Source organism: Mauremys mutica, chromosome 1, assembly GCF_020497125.1.
Source record: "Mauremys mutica isolate MM-2020 ecotype Southern chromosome 1, ASM2049712v1, whole genome shotgun sequence".
Classification (NCBI taxonomy): domain Eukaryota; kingdom Metazoa; phylum Chordata; order Testudines; family Geoemydidae; genus Mauremys; species Mauremys mutica.
The window spans coordinates 74,433,863-74,458,859 of NC_059072.1; the positions used below are offsets into that span (position 1 = coordinate 74,433,863).

The window sequence follows — 24,997 nt, forward strand, 5'->3', positions numbered from 1 at the left end:
ACCAGAGGCTACAAAATAGCTTAGTCTCTAGAAAGTTCAAAACTCACTTTGCAGACTCAAGAGGTTTGTATACAGGGGTTGAATGAGCATCCAGACTTTTGGATGCTGATCCAAACCAAGGCTCAGTGCCCAAATTATTCCAGTGTCCCCCTTTCCCAGGCAGCATGCTGCCCCTGGCCCTCTTCATTTTCAATCAACTTCCCCTTTTCTGACAGGAAAATACTATACAGCCTAGGGAGATAACCACTCAATACAATGTACTATCCTTAAATTTGAGTATTGTCTTAGGTTTTTCCATTTCTTGTCCACTTCTTTCTTTTCTCCTCTTTTCTCTCACTTTGACTCATTTGCCTTATCTCTTTTTCCTGCTGCCTAATGTTCTCCTCTCTTGACTTTCTTTCTACCCTTTTTTCCTTCAGGGTCTCTACCTCTCAGCCTTTCCCTTCACCACTTCTGCACAATTCCCATCTGTCCAAGCCCCTTTTCTCTTTCTCTGACCTCCAATATCTCTTTCTAGGCCCAGCTTTCTCACCTTACTTCCAGTCATGTATTTCTTAGCGTTCACCATCTGTCTCATGATTCTCTCCCTTCCTAACTCCTATTCTTTATTTCATTCCCCACCAGCATGGTCCCTTTGTTCTCCATCTCCCCACTTCCATGCACACTCTTACCATGCACACACAGGATCCTCACCCTTTCAAATTCACTTCCACTTCTCACCTTTGTTCTCTTTCAAACAGGCTTCTTCCCATCACTTTCATTCTCTCTCCTATATGCACTCGTCTCCTGCCTGCTCTCTCTCCTCCCATCACCCATGCCATTATACACAGAAAATAAAACATTTTCTATCTCTCTTCCTTCTTCTCACTACATAGCCACATACTCTTGTTGCCTCTCCTAGGGAGGAAAGATAAGCAGGAGGATACAGCAGATCCAGGCTGGGGGATAACTGAAAAAGGTAGAAGGAGGGAGAGGCAAGAATATTCTGTGGGAGGAAAGAGACAGGGCAGGAAAAGTATCTGGTTCATTTGGGGAGAGGATGTGACTTGGCAAAAGGGGAAAATAAAACACCTGCAAAAGTACAAGTAAGCTTCCAAACGTTAGGTATCTATGCATATCACACGTGAGCATTTTGAGGTTTGCCCTTCTCTCATATTGATCACTGAGGTAATTTCAAGGTTAATCAGAAGCACGATGTTAAAAAAATGTATTTTTTACAGGAAAGTATCAGTGATCAACAAGCAAGTAGAGGCACTTCCACTCTCTTCAGGACAGTTCAGACTGATTTTGATTTGGTTTGTACTACACAGCCTTTGCTATGGATTTTGACATAGTGTCAAGTGTGAGAAAGAAAGTTGGCTGAACATGACTCACTGTTCTAGAAGTGGGAGGAGCTGATGGACTCGTAAGTGAGACCATCTCCTGGATTGCTAGTCGGAGCTTTAAGCGATGGAGAGGGTTGCTGATTCCAATTTCTCTCTGAATCTCAGTATCAGACAAAGCAGACATTATGGCTCCACTCTTCACATTTGCACGGCAAGCAGCAACATACCATGCAGGCATTCCCAACCACAGCTGTTGAGAAAAAAGTCACTAGTTTAAGACACTAGAACTCAAATTCTGAGATTTCATACATGATTTAGTTATTAAGACACCTGCCATGTGAATTACTACGGTAATGCTCAAGCACTCAAATCACCAGTTTGTGAAAGGCCCTTTTGCGCATGCAGATTCAGGCATTGCACAGGCAACAAGTGTGATCGAAAAGTGATTTTGATGTTGTGAAATGGCTTTGGAATTCTGGACCTGAGCACGACTGGAGATTTCACATTAGCTCTCTAGCGTTCCATAACCATACCAGGAATGTCGAATACAGGTATGTTTCCTAGGGTATATCTATATTCCAGCTTGAGGAGACATACCCGCACTAGCTCACTGAGAGCTAGTTTGTGGAACATTGAGTATACCCACAACAGAGAGAGCCACTGACAGGGTAGCTGCCCTGAGTACTTACCTAGCACTGTGGATGGGTTGTGCTCAGGGTGGCTAGCCCCTTGCGCCGTGGCTGCTACACACTATTTGAGTGTGCTAGATCAATGAGTGTGAGCACAGGTATGTTTCCTTGAGCACAAAGTGTAGACCTATGCAAAGTGTTTTCAGAGCTGCTCAAAATCCCTGCCTGCAACAGTTCTACTATTCTTTTCATGACCTCTTATGAGCAGAGACTGACAGTACGACTGAACTGTGCTCAACTGTTTTGCATTCTTCTAGGCATGCAAAAACACACTGCCTGTTGTGTCCCTTATTATGATTGAAAGAACACCCAGATCTTCTTATCCACAGGAAAGAATTCCATATCAAAGAAATACATATGTGAACCCTCCAAAACACGGTCCCCCCAAAAAACCAAACACCCTCCCCCAAAACCAGGGAGCTCCTAGTCACAGTATGAAATACATTCAATTATAATGAAATGTGCAGAAGGAGAACCAAAAGACATAACTCGACAACATTTTCAGAAGTGACTAGTGATTTTGGGTGCTCAACTTGAGAAATTTGTACTTTTCAAATATAAGGTGTAAAAAAGCACGTTTCAAATTAATGCATTAGCTACTGGTAGTGTACAAACATTCTTTTCTGTTCTGTTGCCTATACCACACTCATCAGCATGGAACTGAGTGCCTGCTGAACACTCCACTTAGTTTGCACTTAAAAAGTTCCTTAGAACAGAAGACAACAATTTGGAAAGGAGAGCGGCCTAAGTTTGAGTTCTTTACTTCTGTAGAACTTGATTCAAAGTTAAATTACATGAATGGGTAAAAAGGAGTGTGAAGGTTTTAATCAGCTCTATAGCAGACACTTATCTACATCAGAAACAACCACTTAGTGTGACACAAATAGTGTCTCTGAGAAGTGTATACCCATTGTTCCAAGCAAGGAGGATGCAGCTCAAGACTGAGACATGTTATCAGCATTAGTTACGGAAGCTCACAGCTCTTAAGATTTATCCAAGTTATACATACTGTAATCATGTGCTGACTCACCCCTGCAGCGCCTCCTGCTGGTGACCTGGGAATTAGCTCTTTTTCCAGCCTTGGAGCGCCCTCTGCAGGCTGAAATCTCGCCACTCACTGGTTTGGCCCCCTTGTCCCTCCTAGACCTGGTGCCCCTTCCCTCAGGGTGCTGCCCCCCAGGCAGTACCCGCACTCTCTGGGTCTCCCCACCCAGGGGAACCCCTGGGGTCTCCCCGTAGAAGACCCCTGTATAACTGGGATCCATCATCCCCTGATTCCTTGAAGTCCAGGCAATAGTTCCCATGTCCGTGCTCATGTTCCTTGTATCGGGGGCGGACCACTTATGCCCACATTCTCCACCACTTTCAGTTCCTCAAGGCTCGGGTTCGGGCAACAGTCCCACAGTCCATGCCCTGCCCCTTGGCCTTTCCCCAGCCCTGCTTCACTCCAGGTACCTTCTCTCAGCTCCCTGCAGCCAGAACCCTCCCTCTCAAAGCTAGAGAGAGTCTGCTGAGCTCCTGGCTCCCAGCCTCTTATATAGGGCCAGCTGAGGCCTGTCTGGGGCATGGCCCAGCTGCGGCTGCTTCCCCAATCAGCCTCAAAGCTGCTTTCTCCCAGCCACAGCCCTCTGCAGGGCTACTTTTACCCCTCCCGGGCAGGAGCAGCTGATCACCCCGCTACAATACATATATTGTTTGCCTTAATTTGCCCCCTTGTACTTATGTGTTATGTAAAGTCTTTAAATTATATGACTACATACTATTTGTGAGGGGAAGATCCTCTACACATATCTGCCACTAGGGGAAATAAGAGAGACAGACACACTCAGACAGTGGGTTTCCTGGACATTTACTGACAGAGGAACATTGAGACTCAGGAACCCAGTGTTCAATTGCAGTTTTTCTAGGGTAGCTTTCTTCAGAGGTAATAAACCCTTTTTTGCCCCCCTTCCATCCAACCTGCCTCAATCGCCCTCTCGGCAGCTTCTGTCTCAGTCCCCCACCCATTAGCCTCCTGCAGCTGGCGGTGATACTACAGCTAATAGAAAGTAAGAAAAGGAAACATTCAAACTTTCTTTCCAAATACTGTCTCTCAGAGTTTGGGAGGGTAACATAAATACAGACGTTCTGTGAATAAGATCCATGCTTCCAACACTTACCTCCAGCCACGCAACCACTGTAGGCCCGTCCCACTGTGCAAAAGGCAATCCCTTTCTCCGAGCTTCTTCCAGAAGTTCATGCCTAAAAGTGTATCAGAAAGTGTTAAGTAGGTGTCAGTACCTGGGACAGCAGAGCTACACTTGTACTTCCAAGGCTAAATGCAACAATAATGCAGCACAATAACTCTCCTCATTTACACCAATAACCTTGTTAAAGTATTTAAGCCTAAGTAAAAGCAGTTCCTTGCCTTTTCTGAACATATTCCTTTCTCTATCCCAAACTTTTTTCTCTTTCTGTTCTAGGACTCATTTTATCTAGGACTCCTATGATAATGCCTAACATGTAAAGGAAATACATTTGTATTTTAATTGTCAACATTTCTGGATTGCGTATAGAAATATACCACAGAGAAGACATCTATTATACAATTTTGTTACATGTTTTGACACAATTCATTGGATAAGCATTGTGATAATTTATCAACGATATGTGAATCATTACAAAGGTGGCCAGCTACAGATCCAAATTCTGCGCCTGCCATCTCCCCTGGACTTCAAAGCTTGTAGAACACGTCACTCCACAGTAAGAATTTGGCTTTTGCAGCCTTTAAAACAAAGAGTGTAACATCACATTTAATATAATCATATTGAATATGATGCAGATTATATACTTTTAAATCTATTAAAATATCAGGAAAATGCTAGCTTTACATTTCACCCATATTAAATAATTTGATCACGCACACAAAAAAAATCCTTTTGCACAGGGGAAAGGATCAACGGGATATTGCAGGAGGCACAGAATTCATCATGTAGCCCTTCTAAAACCTGTTTCTTATTAACCAAAGTATTTCTGTCTGCCTCCCACTGAGAGGAACACAGAAGGCAGGTTCTCAGCAGTAATGGAAACAAATTAGATAAGGACTATGCTAATGTAACATTAAAATTTGCTGACAACACCTCATAAGAAAGGAAATTCAAAGTGATAATATTGCTTTTGCTTCCTTGTCCTTTATTGTTGCAGCCTGCGTGGTTCTGAGATCCCCCAACAATGCTTCTTTGCCTTAGTAGCCCTTCACATAGGGATCTTGAAAAACTGTGGTACAATGAAGCAGAGATAAAGGCAAGAGAATGACCCTGTTTTTTTAAGAAATAAACTTGGGGTCCCCAAATCATGAAGGGTCAGATTCTGTTACTTGTGCCCCTACTGAGTATCCTTTTATTCTGTAAATTACTCCATTGTAATCAATGGAGTAACACTTTCAGATAGATGCTATTCACTGAGTGAGCATTTTAGAATTTGGCTCTAGTAGAAGGGGAGAAAGATTGATTAAGACCTGCACACCTCTTTGTCCTGATAATCTAATTTTTTATTTGAATCAAGTTGTCCAGCAGTGACGAACACAAACTACTTATGTCACCATCCTTTCCAAATTTATGTTTTCAGTTCTATGGAACTGTTTAATTTCTTAAATGACAACTTTCAGGTGCAATGCAAGTTTTTTAGATAGCCAAAAGTCAGAGTTTATAGGTGAAATCAGCCGCTTAGTTACCTAAATTCCCTAAATTATTTTGAATCTACAAGAAGAGTCCATTTTTGAAAATCTGGCCCTACAACTGCTTCAGGTTTCTGTATTTCAGCTATAGATAACACCATTGACATCTGACAACACTTTTCAACCAAAATCATCTAGGCTTCCCTCTCAGCACACACACTCCTCTGCTGCAGGGAGTTTTGCAGCTGCTTGTAGGAAACTGGTTATATAACTGCCACTTGCTATCCATGTCCTTTTCCTGAATCCCAGCTAGGCCAAGGAGACCTGGGGAGCTGAGCCAAGGAGCCCAAGTAAAAAAGTCAGTTAACTGCTTGGTGTGTAAGGATGGTGTTTACTCTCTGTGGGTGGCTGGTGGAAGTGAGGGTTTCCTGCTCCAATTTCCCAGAGAGGGTGGAGTGGCCCTCTCTACCACACTGTTGTTGCACAGGTTCTACCCAAAAACGAGTATGAGATCACTCAACCACCCCATCCCCATCATCTGTGTGAGCTTCCTCCGTGCTCAGTGGTATGTGAGTTGGGAGGAACTTTGGTCTAGGAGGCAAATTTGGGCTTGTTAGATCTCTTTTTAAACCCATGGCTGAACTCTGGAATTGAAGTGCCAGGAAAGGAGACATAATCTTTAGGCCCCAGAGCCACTTTACAATGTCTTTCCCCTCAACAACTCACTTCCTCCAGCCTGGAATATCAGAGAAAGTATTGAGCATGTTCAGTATATCTCTGGTGTGATTCCCATGAGCTCAGTTGCCATACAGTAATCAAACTGGAGTCAGGTTTGGGCTCTCAGTTTAGCATTATGCTGCTGCTTCTGAGGGAGATGTTCTCCCCTGGATTAGTGAAGAGCCTCTATAGCTGCATGGTCAGTCAGACTCGTGGCGGTACTTATGGGAGAGCAGCTCTGGATATTGCTTTTGGCTGAACAGAACCGTCCAAAACCTGAATTTCTTATGCTCCTGGCTACAGCTATCAGTGACATCACACATAATCCTGAGGTTCTTGGAAGGCACAGCAGGTGAGGGAGGAAAATGATTATAAATCATTTTAGTTGTAATTTTAAAATCTATTATTCAGTCAAATATTGTATTAGGGTGAAATTAACCCTTGGGCAGAGTGCCTGCACAAGACCAAAGCCTCACTTAATGATTTGGGATCTTAAAGCAGCAAAGAATCCTGTGGCACCTTATAGACTAACAGACGTTTTGCAGCATGAGCTTTCGTGGGTGAATACCCACTTCTTCGGATGCAAGCAGTCTAACAGAACCAGACTAACACGGCTACCCCTCTGATACTTGGGATTTTAAAGACATTTTTATTCATTTAATTTTTTAGAAAGATTGGAATTTATATTTAAAAGCTCAGATAATAATTTCCTTTTCCTTTATAGTTTTGCCTACAACTAATGAAATGCAAGTTTTATTTAATTTGAATTTCCCTTTTTAAAAAAAAATACCCTGTGGTTTAAATATATGTATCATTTTATATTATACAATATGAAATTATAAATTATGTCACTTAGGCTGTATACAGCGTTTGAACCTTGGCTCTGCAGAACTAAAACCAGAGCCTCTATTACTCCATCTAAAAGCAGTAATTTCTTAGGTGACAGCTGTAGTAGACACTTATCCTCTTACATGAATCAGCCCCTAGAGGGGGACAAAGATACATTCTTTGTTAGATTGGGTTACAAAAATGAGTATGATGCAAGTTAATTAATAAATGATGTATAATTTTGATAAAAAGTAAATCTAATTAATAAAGGTAATATAACTAAAATAGCAACTTCCAGTATTTATGAATAATATGAATCTTCTGCAGTGATTGTACGTCTGCAGCAAATTTTCAAACCAAAATTCCTTGGCTATTTCAAAGTCAAGTTTAAAAAAAAATCAAAATCAAGATGTTAGAATCAAGATTGTGTTATATCAGAGGTCACACTAGCTGATGGCTTTATAATCTCAGAATCTACTAAAGTGGATTTCACTTGAGAATACATTAGTTTATTTACAGTATAAACTCCTTGCAAAAAGAATCCGATAATTTTCAAATGAATCTGTTATTTTTCATTACAACAATGTGAAAATAGCTAAAACTGTGCGCAATTTTCCTACCACCAGGGTAATAACAGCTATAAACCAGTTCACATAAATTTAGATGCCATTTTGGGAGAAAAATGTATCCACTACACTTCATCAAAGTAGTTTATGAGGCCATGAAGTTATTCTAAGTAAAACCCACAAATTAGCGTCTGAGAGGAAGGGGCCCATGGCTCCAGAGGGTAGCTGCTGCTTGCTCCGCAGATGGACAGAGAGGCCCCTGGTTAGAGGAAGCTAGAACTGCAGCTGCCTCCTCCCTGCCTAGCTAAGCAACTGATCATTAGGGGAGGAACAGAGTGTGCTCAGCTGCACTGATAACTGCCTCAGACTCTTTCCCTCTGCTGGGGTTTACAGCTGGTGGGGAAAAATGTAGCGTTCCCCTCCCTACTCTGAAAGATGGGGAGGAGCTGGCAGATGTCAGAGAAAGCACTATATACTGTTACACTGTGTCACTTGTTTGTATCTTTAGGCAGATACAGGACTTTCCTTGCTTTCCTGTCTAATTTTTGGCAACATATGCAACCAATATGGTCAGAAGAATTGATATTAATTAGACTTTACTGTAGGAGGTAGTTTGCATATAATAGTCTCTAAAAGAGTTTGCAAGCACTGGAATGATTACAAAATGAATCAATATGTTTAGATATTATTATTTAAGAATAAAATGCCCTTTATTTAAGACACTGTGGGAGTAACGGTAATATGAATGTAGGACTGGAAGGGACCTTGATAGGTCATCTAGTCCAGTCCCCTGCACAGAGGAAGGACAAAGTATTAGGGACCATCGCTGATAAGAGTTTGTCTAACCTGCTCTTAAAAACCTCCAATGACAAAGATTCCCAACACCTCCCTAGGTAATTTGTTCCCGTTCTTAATGAGCCTTATGGTTAAGTAGTTTTTCCTAGTATCTAACTTAAATCTCCCTTGCTTCAATTTATGCCCATTACTTCCTGTCTTCAGTGGATAAGGAGAACAATGTATCACCCTCCTCTTTATAACATCCTTTTATGTACCTGAGAAGACTGTTATCATGTCCCCTCTCAGTCTTCTCTTCTTCAGACTAAACAAACCCAGTTTTTTCAATCTGTCCTTGTAGGTCATGTTTTCTAGGCCTTTAACACACATTTGTTGCTCTCCTCTGGACTTTCTCAAATTTGTCCACCTCTTTCTCAAAGAACACAGTACGCCAGTTGAGGCTTATCAATGCTGAGTAGAGTGGAATAATTACTTCTCATGTCTTGCTTTCAACACCCCTACTAATACATCATAGAAAGACATTTGTTGTTTTGCAACAGTATTACACTGCTGACTCACATTTAATTTGTGATCCTCTACAACTCCCAGATCACCTTCTGCACTACTCCTTCCTAGACAGTCTTTTCCCATTTTGTATTTGTGCAGCTGATTATTCCTTCCTAAGTGTAGTTCTTTGCATTTGTCCTTATTGCATTTCATCCTATGTATTTCAGACCATTTTGACAGTTTGTCGAGATAATTTTGAATTCTAATCCTGCCCTCCAAAGCTCTTCCAACTCTTCCCAGTTGGTACTGTCCACAAATTTTATAAGTGTACTCTCTATGCCATTATCTAAATAATTTATTATTGCGTCATTAACTAACTATCTTCCACTGCGCTAGATAGGTGTTGCAAGGTAAGGAAATTATATGAAAGTGGACTTTAGCTAGCCTCTGTTCAAAGCTAGGGTGACTCTTCTGTTAATCTAACATTTTCAAAAGAGGACATGATACAACTGGGTATCCTCACCATTGGTGCAAATAGAGAGGGGTACAGTCAGGTGTGTCTGGGCTGGCTGGCACAGAATGGTGGTGACATGGAAATGCGGGCTCCCCCCAGCATTGACTTCTCTTCCCTAATCCCAAGGAAACTACTTCACAGGGGCACTATTGTACTGGGCTGTTCTCCTTATCCTAATCCTCCCCAGAGCCTCGTGGGACTGTTTAGAATATAACTATGCTAACCCACTCAACATTATTATAGTAGAGTTGCCGTTCAGCACTTTGAAACTCCTCTGAAGGGAGCAGTGGCCAGAGTGGACAATATGGGAACTGTGCTGTCAGGGAAGAGATAAAACCCAAGAGATCAGTGCTGACTATGAATGTTCAGGACAACCTGAGATTTAGGGCAGTGGTTTTCAACCTGTAGTCCATTGTAGGGGGTCCACAAATGGCTGTTGTTACCATAGAACAGTGGTTTTCAACCTATGGTCTGCAGTCTCCTGGGGGTCAGCAGACTAAGTCTAAGGTTTCCAAAGGGTTCCACAACTCCATTAAAAAATTTTTTAGGAACCAAACATGAAAAAAGGTTGAGAACCACTGATTTAGGGGATTACAATGCATGGAGTTTCTTGTCCACTAAATGTTTTTTTCCTGCATAGATGATTTTCAATTCCTGTTATCACCCACTGTCAACTGTTCATTGTGTAACAGCAAATGAATGTTATTTAAAAATGAATGACTAAGGAGAGTCCACCCATTGACCTCTCTGTTGGCAAATATTAAAATCTGGATTAAAAACAAAATCTCTAGCTTGATCTTGTTTATAACTGTCATGAAAGTGAGGCTCACCTAATGAGGTGAACAACAAATAGCTGCTCAAAATGACTGACACCTAAATTCAAGTGCAGGAACTATAAGACAAAGTCTAAACACTTCCATGATGAAACTTGAATTTCAAAACACAACTCCGTACTTCTGTAAAATAGTAGTACGATTAGCTAGTTCCAGTTGATTTCACATGTAGAGTTCTCAGTAATACCAATTATAATGGCTCTTAATTAAAATTCAATAGCAAATGTGAGGCAAGTTAATGAGGCATGTTAAAACAAGACGTAACAACATTTTAATAGTACGGTACTAGTAGTTCTCACTTAGAAACACTGGCTTGTAGACAGAGAAGCTAATTCCCATGAAATGTCATGCATAAAAGTTTTCTAATAAAGATACTGGCTGCAAGTCAAAATGTTATGTTGAAGACAAAATGCAACAGATTCCCTTTATTATTATTATTTCCTTTATTATTATTTAACACTGAGTAATGTAAATGGAATTGTTAATTATTATATTCTTTCAAGTAGAAATATTGTCCAAATTACAACCAGCTTTTATACATATTAGATTTCTGTAAATTAAGATAGATAGAAGATGCCATTCAATGTGAGCAACTTGAGGACTTCAAACCAAGGTGTAAACACAATTGATTCCCTATAGAAAAATAATATTCAAATAACTGAAACAGACAAATGTCCAGGAACTAGTGTCTTGGATTCAAAGCCTTTTGGATTCAGGCAAGAATCTTTCCATTGAACTCGTAGGGCGTTGTACAGATGCTATTAACAGAAGGAATTTTTCATTTCTCTGTATTGGTATTTTTTAGCCACTACAGATTTAAAAGGAACAAGAAGCAACCTTGCCATTGCCATATATTTTTGACTTAATCTCTTTTAAAAGGGTCTATGTATGTTTTAAATACAACCCTTAATTAAAAATTAAGTTAGTTCTTCAAACTCTTGCCCTGAGGCTGACCTTGACTTTAAATAATGCACTTATCTTTTCTATGTATATGCACTTATCTTTTCTATATATATATGCATTGCTTTGTATAATAGGTGGACTGGGACTGGTGGGCAAGGTTAATTCTTCATGTCTTTGCAAAACTTTTTCCAGTTAACTTTAAAAGAGATTTCAGGGGAGAATGATTGAAATATTGGACAGGTAAATGTAAGTAATGATTCAAGCAATAAATAAAAAGTGTTTAAATACAAAGGGCAAGGGAAGTTTTATTATTCCTTTAATATGAGCATAGGTACATAGTTATGGACAGCATTTTTAAACATTGCTGTAATTGCTGTATATTAGTGCATGTTCTGCAAGCAGAAGGGCATTATTGCTTTTCTGAAAGCATACATTATGTGAACAGAGGCATATTCTGGAATGCTGAATAGCCATAAAAATACAGACCATAACTTTAAATTAGAGCAGCAGAGAATTACTATTAAAAATATAATCAAAACAATAATGAACCAAACAGACTTGCCAAATAGACGACCTTGCAATCTAGTATAAAGTTTACTAGATATTATTAGAGACCCTTGGAGCTTCCAGGTTAATTAAATTTTATTAAATCAGGTTTTGTACCAGCATTTCATAGTAATACATTTTAAATTAAAATAATAACTCCTGTCCTCTCCAAGTTTATTTCTGGTCTTCCAATCTTAAAAAAAGCCATAGTTCAGACATATTTAAGAGTTTGTGTACTCTGCATAGAATTTTCTTTTATAAGCTCCATAAATAGTTTGTTTCAGGAAAAACAAAAAAACTTGTTCCATTGATCTAAGAAGAGGAGATGAGGATTTTAAAACTGAAATCAGGAGAGCCAATTAAAACACATTTCCATACTTTTAAAACAAATGAATTAGTAAAAAAGAAAAATAAGCATGAAATTTTATAAGCATAAAATGAAAATATTGTTGTTCTATATATAGAGTATGTAGACCCAACAAGACTATTTTAAATATGGGCTGGCATTATCCCCAGGTAGACTGATAAGAGTAAGGGCTTCAGGATCAAATCCTGAATTTGTGAAGAAATGAGAAATATTGTGCATTCAATTATTATAAAGTTTTAGAATACCCTGAACATTTGGTTTGGGGTTAGTTCTCTGCATAGGTCTGTTTATATAATTGAAAAAGGAAAAGAAAAAAAAAAAGAAAACATGGTGCTGAAAATGAACATGTTCAGCAGCCACTGTGATTTAACTTACCCAGATATGCTTTTCATGAGATGAAGAGAGATGGATGGAAAAGAAAAGCACACAAACATTAATGAATATATGTCAATCCATTAAAAAAAAGATAGATAAAATAATAGCACAATCACAAATATGGCAACTCTCACTAGGAAACAGACCGCCCACTAATTTATTTAAAAAGATACATGCCCCTGTATGGATTTTTAAACCGAGATAATAGCAGTTATAATTAAATTGGCATCTGTTACTTATTAAAAACCTCTTAGCAAAACAGACCTACAATAAATGTTAGAGCCAGAAGATCTGACAACACAGCACATGTTGGATACTATTCACAAACAAATGCAAGTTGTCCCAGCTTTCATCATTCATAACCTTTTGTGCAATGGAATGTTATGTATATTTTGATTAGTGTTTTTTTCACACAAACGCATTTAGATACAAACAACATGGATTTAGCCACTAAGCACATTACCACAGAAGAATCTCCAACCACACACACAGAAAATACACAGCAAAGGGTGAACCAGGATTTGCTTTCTTGTCTATTACATAAAAAAAATGGTTTAAGTTGTGTTTTCTGAAACATTACAGGAAATGTCAGCATCACTTAGGGCTGGATTCTGCCATCCTTACTCATGCTGAGTAGTCTGTAACTCTGTGACTAGTCTGATTGGTGTGAGACGAGTTGTCAGTGGTTTATGCAGTTTTGCATTCTATGTAAGGTGTTACTCCGTGTAAGGATAGCAGCATCTGGCCCCTTACTGAGGTTATGGAATTTTACTTCCAGTTCATAGTGAGACTATATATAAGAGGAAGCTGAGTTATGTATGGTTGTAAAACAGCTACGATTCTCCAAAAAACATGGACAGAGAAATATCACTAAAAGGACTGTGCACCAATCACACTATAAATTTGAATTTATTTTCCTGTTGACACAAGTGTGTAAAGTTACACAGACTCAGAGGCGAGCTAATAAAAATAGTTTCTGGATGAATGACATTGCCCACTAGCCAATAACCCTGCTAAATATGCAAACAACCCAGGCGCAAACCATGTGCTACCAACATAATTTCTAAAGGTGTCTATTGTAGAGCCAGGATGCCACCATGGATAATATTATTTCCCCAGCGTACTATCTGTATCTTATGATTGTCATTCAGTAAAGAAAGAAAACCTGTGTCCCATGTGTGACATTGCACTCCATAATGTTTTATGGAATATGTTTATGAGTGTGAATATGATGTAACTGGAATATGCTTTATGCAAAAGGTCTCTTTTAAGGTATCATTACAAAGCTTATGACCTACTGACTATGTTCATCCTGTTTGTATGTATGTATCATCCTTGTATCTGAAGCTAGAAATATGAAGTATAACTCTGAGGTCCTATTGTAACTATGCAAAGTGTGGGCCATTAATGGTGGTTTAGAATCTTGATGGCTCCAATTGACTAGGACAATTGGTTGTAAATGGTTTATTTACCTGCAACCCTTCCTATGTTCCTGTGAGCCAGCCCAGGAAGAATGGAGGCTGGGGTCTCATAGGACATGTGAACATGTCACCTGATACTGGACTCCATCTTAAATCTGGTACTTTTCCATTAAGAAGAAGGGGTGGGGATCCAGAGACACAAAAGATTCCCTCCTTGTGCCAAAGCTATAAAAGGGGGTGGAACAGGACAAAGGGGGCTGCCAGTTATGAGAAAATGTCTAGTTTCTACCTAAGATGTCTGCTGAAACTAACAAGGACTATACCAGGGGGCAGGACTGGGCCCAGACTAGGAAGGCATCTAGTCTGTGAAAGAAGCTTATTGGAACATTTCTGAGGGTGAGATTTTACCTGTAATCAGTTTCTTAATGTATTAGGCTTAGACTTGTGTGTTTTTGCTTGGTGACTTACTTTGTTCTGTCTGCTATTAATTGAAACCACTTAAATCCTACTTTTTATTCTTAATAAAATCACTTTTATTATTGAACCCAGAGGAAGCGATTAATAGCTGGGGGAGCAAACAGCTGTGCATCTCTCTCTATCAGTGTTATAGAGGGCGAACAATTTATGAGTTTACCTTGCATAAGCTTTATACAGGGTAAAACAGATTTATTTGGGGTTTGGATCCCATTGGGTGGGAGCTGGGTGTCTGGGTGCTGGAGTCAGGTAACCTGCAGAGCTGTTTTCACTTAAAGCCTTCAGCTTTGGGGGTGTGGAACAGACCTGGGTCTGTGTTGCAGCAGGCTAGTGTGTCTGGCTCAACAAGGCAGGGTTCTGGAAGTCCCAAGCTGGCAGGGAAAACGGGCTAAGAGGTAATCTCAGGACGTCAGGTGACAGTCCCAAGGGGGTCCCTGTGACCAAACCCATCACAACATGACTGAATAACATCTACGCAATCTTACAATACTGTATTTCAAAAAAACCTTACAGAGGTCAAAAGAAAGGTGCACTGTAAAACTGCTTGGAAAATATAACTGAAGAAAAGGCTGGCCTGATGAACCCGTGCTGTCACTGAGCATGGGCAGCGGGAGGTGAGATCTGGACAAAACACACAGTAGTCGGTAGGGGGGAAGAGGCCAAGAAATAAAGTTTTTGTTTCAAGTGCGTGTGTGTGTGTGTGGTGGAGAGAGAGGATGGGCAACAGAAGGAGAAAAATGGGAAGGAAGTGGGAGTAAATGACAAAAGGGTGAGGTATGGAGAGTTTTGGGGCCATAGGACAGATAGATAGGGAGGATGAAGAAAGTGGGTAAAAGAAATAGAGAAATAAATACATATTTGTACAATTCCTAAATTAATGGATCCACCATTAGACTTGAAAGTAGAGTCATGAAGTGTAACATTTGGGAGAAGATTCTCTGCATTGCTCTACTCTGTGAGGACTGAGTAAAGCTCTAGCTGGAGATAACCCTACTATGGTGGAGTTCCCAACATCCAAAGACAGCATAGCACATTCCCTATGCTAGGGGAGGCTAGATGAGTGTCAGGCTGCTCTAACCTGCCCCCTGAGCCAGACAGAGAATAAGGGAAGATAAATTGGCTTCCTCATGGCATCCCACTCCACAGAAACTCCAGGTCCTTAAATTTAACTCTCTCATTTTCCTAAGAAAACTTTTTATCCCCATTTTAATGAAGGAAGACAAGGACCTTCCTTGATCATACTTCAGCTTGTTGGAAATAATATCTAATACTTCTTTTTTTGACAGCAGGAGTTTCCTGCTGTCTTTCGTCTCTTTCTCCCTTATTCCCGTAGGCTCCCATCCTATGAAGGGACTGACGTGGCAGGACCTTTATGTCTGTATGGTGTCCCATTGGTGGCAGAATCAGGATTTAAGGCACAGTTGGCTCCACGAGTACACACTTACATCCATGAGGGTCCTTCCACTGAAGTCACTGGGATGCCGCATGAGTGCAAGGCCCTCCCAGCATAGATCAGATTGCAGGGTTGAGGCCTTGTTTTGCTTTTCCTATTTGTGTCTGGCTCAGAAATAGCTGTTAGTTGAGGTAAGGCTCCTTATACTGCATAGGGAGAAAGGATTCAAACATTTGGCAAGAGGGATCTCTGTGTCCCTCTGTTTATTTTCCACAAACCCTGTATTCAAAAGGAAACAATTTTCCATAAGTAGAGAGAATGAAATGATGTACTGCTTTCATTGGAATGTGAAAGAAATATAGAACCTGACTGCCCTCCCATCCCACCACGCTCTGAGTGGACTCAGCTGCGGCGGGCAGATCTCGTGTGCTTCGCTGCTGAGGAGGGAGTGACTCTGGCAGGCATTAGAGAGCTGGGACCAGTACACAGTTTTTTGGGGGGGAGAGGGGAAATAACCCTGCATGCCCCGCTCCCTAGTTCTGCATGAAGCTGGCCCCACCAACACCCACTGCACCCCATTTTTCTGCCACCCACTGCTTTGCGCCCTGGGCGGCTGCTCCACTCATCCTGCCCAGTTACAGCTCTGCACTCTGGGTACATCTACACTGCAATTTAAAAATCCACAGCCGTCCTGTCCCAGCTGACTGAGGCTCACGGGCTCAGGCTAAGGGACCATTTAATTGCGATGTAGACATTTAGGCTCAGATTGGAGCCCAGGCTGTAGGACCCTGTGAGGTGGGAAAGGTCCCAGAGCTTGGGCTGCAGCCCAACCTGAACATTTACATTGCAATTAAACAGACTCTTAGCCCGAGCCCCATGATCCTGAGTCAGCTGGCTTGGGCCAGCTGTGGGTTTTTAATTTCAGTATAGACATTCACTCTGACACATTTCCAAGACCTGAAGAGGAGCTCTGTGTAAGTTTAAAAGCTTATCCTTGTAACCAACAGCAGTTGGTCCAACAAAAAAAATTAACTCACCCACCTTCTCTCTTTAATATCATTACATTTGTAAGTGTACAGTATTTTAATGAAAGCAATTACTATTTTGGGTACAGGAGAGAGAAGGTCCCCCCAATATCTAATTTTATTAATATGTCATGATACTAAATTAAGGGAAAGTATTGGTAGAGGGTTTACTGATTGTTTCAGAAAGATACTTCAAATAAATGGAGGGAAAATATGTTTTGAAATGGAATTAACTTGAAAGGAAAAAAACAGTTCTTATTTACATAAAACAAAAATTAGGCCCTGATCCTGCAAGGAGAACAGTATGGGTTCATGAATGCAATGCCTCACTGACTTCAACAAGGCACTGTGTGGCTCTCCTAACCCAGGGGTGGGCAAACCACAGCCCGTGGGCCGCATCCGTCCCACCATCCGTTTTAATCTGGCCCTCGAGTTCCCGCTGGGGAGCGGGGTGTGGGGCTTTCCCTGCTCCGGTGCTCCATGCTGCTGCTTCCAGAAGCCGCTTGAGGTAAGCGTGGCCTGGATCCCGCACCCCAAGCCACCCCTCCCCATGTCCCAACTCCCTGCCCCAGTTCTGATCCCCCTGCCGCCCTCCAAATCCCTCATCCCTAGCCTGGAGCACCCACCTGCACCCCAAACCCCTCATCCCCAGCCCCAACCCAGAGCCTGTACCCCCACCTGGAGCCCTCACCCCCCAGTATCCTAACCCTCTGCCACAGTCCTGACCCCCCTTCTGCCCTCTGAACCCCTTGATCCCAGCCCAGGGCATCCTCCTACACCCCAAACCCCTCATCCCCAGAGCCTGCACCCCCCCAAGTCCTCCAGCCCAGCCCGGAGCCCCCTCCTGCACCCTGAACTCCTCATTTCTGGCCCCAACCTTAGTCCACATCCTCAGCCAGAACCCTCCCCCCTCCCCACACCCCAGCCCCAACCCCAATTTCATGAGCATTCATGGCCTGTCGTACAATTTCCATACCCAGATGTGGCCCTTGGGGCAAAAAGTTTGCTCACCCCTGTCCTAGCCAGACTGGGGCCACAGAATGCACTTTTTTACGGCATCAAGAGGTATTGAATGCATCTTTTGTTTGCAAAAAGGGGGAAAAAGCCTTGGGAGTTCTTACATCAAATGATTTGTCATGAGTGCAGATATAAAGGAAAGAAATTAAATGAAGGACAATTAAAAATAATAAGGCACGAGATAAAAATTATTCTTAAGGACTATTATACAACAAAGAATGCACACTTACAGGATAATAGGTTTTTATAAATGTTACAAATATGAGAACATTTAGATGGCTGGCAATTACAAAGAGCTTAATTAATGCAATTTTGATTAATTTTTAAAAGATGCATGTAATTAACAACATCATTAGGAAAAGCACTTTTATACTGCAGTGGGCAAAGAAAGTTTTTCTACTTAAGAACGTACTAAACCAAATTCTGCTCTCAGTCACACGTATAAAACCCCACTGAAGTTACAGGAGTTGTATATGCGTATAGCTGAGAGCATCAGATCATCTAGTCTGACCTCTTGTATAGCACAGGCAATTCATTTTCACCCAGTTACCTCCGTTTTGAGCCCAATGCCTTGTGGTTGATTAAAGCATTACTTCCAGAAAGGCATCTAGTCTTCATTTGAAGACCTCAAGAAATGGAGAATCCACCACTTCCTTTGGTAGTTTGTTTCCATGGTTAGTCACCATCTCTGTTAATATTTTTTGCCTTAATTCTAATTTGAATTAATCTGGTTTCAGCTTCTAGCTATTTGCTCTTGTTATGCCTTTCTCCACTAGATTAAAGAGACCTTTAGTACCCAGTATTTTCTCCTCGTCACGGTACTTGTACACTGTAATCAACTCATTTCTCAATCTTCTTTTTGAGCCCCTTAAGTGTCTCAGTGTAAGGCATTTTCTCCAGCCCTGAAATCATTTCTGTGTTTCTTTTCTACATCCTCTCCCAATTTTTCAAGAAATTAAACAAGAATAAAATCAGCAAAAGGAAAGAAAAGGAATGTAGCACTATTGGGAATGTAACTAGTCAACAATCTTTTTTGCTCTATACAAAGAAAAATGAAGCTAAATAACAAAAGTCTCCTTTTTATTTAACATGGAAATTGTTCTTTCTTGGTATGTGAATTCCTGTAATAAATTATGATTAGTTTGTGACTAGACTCAGCCAAGCTGCAGTACTTCCGGACTAAAGGCTAAAAAATTGTTAGTGAAATAATGAAGATTTATGAACAGATACAGGTATTCAGTTTCTCTGAATATAGGGAGTTTTGTACAGTGGACCAGTCAGTCCTCAATCTTGCAAGGACTTATGCATATGTGTAAACACGTGCATAAGTCTCTGCATGATCAAGGCTTTTTTTTTTTTTGCTACCTGCATTAAAAGCAGAAGCTTGCACTTCGCAAATACAAAGCCTAATTGTGGTTTGTGTAATTAACACAAGGGTTCCAAAAACACATCCACAGTATGAAATATTTTCTATATCTGTTCTCCTTGGTAAATATGAACTTTAATGTTCATATCTATTTTGGCGGCATGGAGCATAGACTGAAGGTTTAGCTTTCTGTTTAAAAAATAATTTAAAAAAATTAGAACAGGAATATTGTCATTCAGATTGAAGCCATACAAAAGCAGAGGAAAGTTCAAGCTGTCAGCTCTGATCTTGACTCACCCTACTGTTCCTATTAGACTAAGGACTAGGACAGTACAACAAAATTTAGTAAGGGTGAATTGATTGTTATGAGGACACCTCTGCCTGTAGGTAATATTGTGGCTTCTATTCTAAGACTGATATTGACAGATGCAGCACAGAGCACAAGCAATATGTCATCTTCAGAGTTGCAATCTTATCAGTGTGCTCTGCGGAAAAGGTGGTTGATTTATACAGACAACTTTGGCAATGTGGGGAATAATTCAGCCATAGGATCTGCTGAAGGAGTACCAGATGAGACTGTTTGAGGCTAAGATAGCAGTACACATGAGGTGACATCCACCTCAGTATGGGAAATCAGCCTACTTAAACCATGCCTTATGCCAGCCGTCTCCACAGGGGCAAATTAAATGATCCTCTCTGCAGTAGAGAGTGCACAGATAAGTTGGAAGCATGGAGTTGCAAGTCAGTGTAGGTGGAGGAACTTTTTAAATATAATATTTTTTTATTTTTATAGCTAATTATACATTTAAACAAGAATTTTAATACTATTTTATATCTGACAGGTTTTTTTATTTTAAAATACATATTTCCAAAGTTAAGTCTCTAATTTATGTTTGTAAGAAATTTTATGCACATAATGTGCCATTATGTAGATAATGGTTGACTGCTTACACGTTTACCAGTTCGTGCATGAAAATAAATAGTTATTTGTTTTTTGTAATGCTGTATTGTGGAAATGTAGATAAAGTGAATTTTGACCTTAGATGACTGTAGTGTGAATTCAATATAACTGTCATTACTGAAACCTGGCGGCAGAGCCGTCCCTTGAGTCCAGCGAACCGGGACGACTGCCCTGGGCTCTGCGCTTTGGGGGCAGGCGGTGAACAGGGAAGTGGGCAGGCAGACAGGGAGGACGAGCCCCCCTACCAGAACCTCTCGCTCCCTCCCAGCGCCTACCGCCTGCCATGGATCAGATGTTTCGCAGTGTCAGGAGGTGTTGGGGGAGGGGGAAGAGCAAGGGCGCAGCATACTTGGGGGAGGGGGTGGAACTGGGCGGGGAAGAGGTGGGGCGGGAAGAGGCAGGGTTGGGGTGGGGCCTTGGGGAAGGGGTGGAGTGGGGGCAGGGCCTGGGTGGAGCCATGGGGGAGCACCCCCCCAGCAGATAGGCGCCAAGCTTCTAATGGCCCAGGCCCTGCACCCACCTAGGGATGGCCCTGTCAGGTGGGATAATTTGTGTGATTGCAACGCTAAAATCTGTTTATAATCTTTTACGAAAGATAGGTAAAAAAAGTATGTTGGAGGGGGGAGAAGAAAGGGGATGCTCTCTAGATTAAAGACACCACAACCTGTTCTAGAGTTGTTGATAACTCAGAAGTGCAGGATCTTGAATGCATATGGATCAATGTACGAACAAACAAAGCCCAGGAAGTGGTAATATGTGGGGTGGTGGTCTGTTACAGATCACCAAATCAAACCAGAAGAAAATGAGTTACTTCTTAAGCACCTGTCTGCAATGTGCAGAAAGAAAAAGTTGTGTTATCATGGGGGACTTCAGTTTGGAAGACATATGCCTGAAGTCTCATGCAGCCAGTAGTTAAACAAACAAAATGAAAGATAATATTTTGACAAAAGGTATTATACGCAACATGAGGTAACTATTTTGGTCTCCATTATGATGGATAAATATAAAATCACTGATGAGAGTACAAGTGCCTGCATAGATGTAATATACTTAAATTTTTGTAAGGTGGTTGACTTAGCACCGTAAAACGTTGTTAAAAATTAACACTATACAATATCAAGAAAGCACACATTAAACAGATTAAGAACTGTATGACACATGGCCAGAGAGGGTAAAACAGCTCGCAGGCTAAATGTCCCAGATTCCACTTTTAGAGACATGTTAGAAAAGTATGTAAATGGTAATTAGGGCCATTCCATGTTAGATAGGCTAGAACTTTTAAATGAAAACCTGTATTGTTAGAGAATCAGAGGTAATACTAATTGTATATGTTTACTTACATCTTGTTAGATGTTAGCCATGTGAACAGTTTCTGTCTATTACTATAGCTATTGATTCAGAGATCAAAAGGAAATATTAATAGATGAAATGTGAGTGAAATAATGTCATTGTCTGTATGTCTCTAAAGTTTGTGGTAAGCTGTATATGAACTACTTAATGGATAAATTACCTTATGTTAATCCATGTAGTTAATTACTGATAATGTTTGGGAAACACAAGGTTACATCAAAGGCCTATTGTTCAGTAAAGGACTCTGTGCTGCCCAGGAACTATATAAAAAACTCTTGGGACCTGATCCTTTTCATCTCAGATCTGCTTGATGCTTTATGCAGGGGCAGCTTGAGTCATAAGACTGAGATCTCCAGTCCAACCAGGATCTCTCTGAATATGAACACTGGACTATAACCGATGGACTATTTCTGAAAGAACTATTTGCAACTACAAAGCTCACCATCTTTACTATGAAACTAATCTCAGAACTGTACTCATGTCTGTATGTATACTAATCTTTTTAACCAATATTATATCTCAGTTCTTTTTAAATAATTTTTAGTTTAGTTAATAAGAATTGGCTGTAAGTGTGTATTTCGGTAAGATCTGAAATATTCATTAACATGGGAGGTAATATGTCCGATCCCTTGGGATTGATAGAACTTTCTAATATGATGAATAACATTTTCAGTAATTTTCATCATATTTGACTTGGGTGTCTGGGTGGAAGCCCATGGCTGGGTTGCTAAAGGGAACTGTGTTTTGTCTTTTGGGTAACCAGAGAGGTATTACAGAAGCTGTCTTATGTTGGCTTGGTAAATCTAAGTATTGGGGATTGTCTGCCCCATTCTTTGCAGTTTGCCCTAATTGAGTAACCTCAATGTGGCTCCCCTGGGACTCCAGTCACAAACTGAATAGCAGATCTAAAAAAAAGTAATCATTAATGGAGAATCATCTAGTAAGGTTCCATAGGGACCAGAACTGCTATTCCTCACTTTCATTCATGATCTAGAAGTAAATATAAAATCACTGCTAATAAAATGTGCAGATTACACAAACATTGGTGGAATGTTAAATAACGATACAGATCGATTGAATCATTTTGTAAGCTGAACCTGTTCAAACAAAATGCATTTTAATGCAGTTACGTGCAAAGTTATACATTTAGGAACAATGAATGCAGGCCATATATCTATAGAATGGGGGATCATATCCTGGAAAGCAGTGGCTCTGAAAAGGATGAACAAGCAACTGAACATGAGCACCAAGTGCAATGCTGTGACAAAAAGGGAAGATGTGATCTTGGGATGTATAACAGAAGTGGTCAGTATGAGTCGGGAGGTGATTTTACCTCTGTATATGACATTGGTGAGACAAATACTGGGATACTATGTACAGTTCTGGCATCCACATTTTAGAAAGGATGTTGAAAAATTGGAGCGAATGCAGAAAAGAGCCACAAAAATGATTCAATGGCTTGAGAAAATGCCTACCAGTAAAAGACTTTAATTGCTTCATCTGTTCAGTTTATAACAAAAAACAAAACCAAACAAGGTTGAGAGGTGACTGGATAACAGTGTGCCTTCACAGAGAAAATATTCCAGGTACTAAGGAGCTCTTTAATCTAGCAGAAAAAGGCATAATAAGATCCAGTGGCTAAAACCTAAGGCAGATAAATTCAAATTAGAAATTAATCACACATTTTTACCAGTGAGAGTGACTAACCATTGCAACAAACTATCTAATGAAGTTGTGGATTCTCCCTTTCTTGATGACTTCAAATCAAGACTGGATGCGTTTCTGGAAAGATATGCTTTAGCCAAACACAAGTTTTTTGACTCAGTACACGGTCACGGGGTGAATTGTAATGGCCAGTGATCAACAGGATGTCAGACTAGATGATTTAATGTACCCTTCTGGCATTAAATGCTATGAAAGGATGTGTCAGCTACTGGGACGCTCATGTCTGCTGAATTTTACTGCTAGATATGGTCTTTAAGGACTGCCACACATTGGCTATACCCTCCTTCAACAGCTTAGGCTGCAAGTATGCAGGCTTGGAAGAAGAGGGAAGCCTGAGAAAAATAAGTGTTGGCAAGTTTTGTGTGTGATAAGCCAAGGTGGGTTATCAGGACTAGTTTATATTGATAGCAAATAATGCAATTATCTAGGCCACATTTCAGCATTGTTTATCTTCTCTATACCATATATCAGACAAAATGTAAGAATGCACAGTCTTAACAAAACCAGTGATATGCCTGAGATACATCAATGATATTTTCATCCTCTGGAGTCTGGACAGAAATTCTAAACTCCCCCACAGATTTCCATCACAATTTCAATAACTATCACCCATTCATCAAACTCCCTACAGAATACCCAACACCAGTATCAACTTCATGGATATCACAGTTAGCTTAAAAATAGAACCCTACAAACAACTATATATGAGAAACCCATCAGTCACCAAACTTACCTCCACTGATCCAGCAACCGCCCTAGACATACCAAAAAATCTGTTATTTACAACTCACATACCACAGAATTTGCTCTGAAGAGAAAGTCCTGGATACACACCTGAACACACTTAAAATGCCTTCACTAAACAAGGACACTCCACTAGAGAAGTAGCTGTAAGGGGGGAGGGATAGCTCAGTGGTTTGAGCAATAGCCTGCTAAACCCAGGGTTGTGAGTTCAATCTTTGAGGGGGCCATTATAGGGATCTGGGGCAAAAATCTGTCTGGAGATTAGTCCTGCTTTGAGCAGGGGGTTGGACTAGATGACCTCCTGAGGTCCCTTCCATCCCTGATATTCTATTATCCCACCATGGAAAGGGCTATCCAAATACCTGGGAGAACCTGCTTCAGTACAGGGGGAAAAAAATCCCTGACCCCACACCCCTAGTTGTCACCTACCACCCCATGATGGAATCCATGTGAGGTATCATCAAACAATTACAGCCTGTATTTGATGGGGATGACATCCTGAAATAAATCTTTCCTGAACCCCCTCTTCTGACCTTCAAACAATCCTCCAGCCTCAACAAGCTCCCCATAGACCAGGACACAGCAATTCAAAGCAGCACCAGGCCCTGTCAGAACAACAGATGCAAAATCTGTAGACAAATCTCCACTGCTATGATAATCAATACACTTCTCAACATACCTTTTAAGATTTATGGGTCCTACACATGCTTATCACAACATCTGGTGTATCTCATCCATTGCAACAAATGCCCCAGTAACAACTATGCATGTGCAACCAGATAATCTTGAATGAATTCACAGAGAAAAATGATAAAAACCAAAAACACCATATCACCTGTGGGGGAAACACTTTTCATAAAGCAATCACTCTATAGCTGATCTTTCAATACTTGTGTAGGTTTCCTTTTGAGGGCAACACCTT

The 24,997-nt window shown here is 40.7% G+C and overlaps 1 protein-coding gene across 5 annotated transcripts in view; it reads right to left on the reverse strand.

Annotated features, from left to right (window-relative positions):
* PPFIA2 (PTPRF interacting protein alpha 2) overlaps positions 1 to 24,997 on the reverse strand; it is a 677,602-nt gene that overhangs the window by 33,151 nt on the left and 619,454 nt on the right. For 4 of the 5 annotated variants that reach the window (XM_044979837.1, XM_044979845.1, XM_044979868.1 and 1 more), the window contains 3 exons: positions 12,600 to 12,608; positions 4,174 to 4,255; positions 1,375 to 1,575 (listed from right to left, as the gene is read on the reverse strand). In XM_044979837.1, coding sequence (XP_044835772.1) covers positions 1,375 to 1,575; positions 4,174 to 4,255; positions 12,600 to 12,608 — 292 coding nt within the window. The remainder of the gene's footprint in view (positions 1 to 1,374; positions 1,576 to 4,173; positions 4,256 to 12,599; positions 12,609 to 24,997) is intronic. The other variant, XM_044979876.1, reaches the window with a different exon arrangement.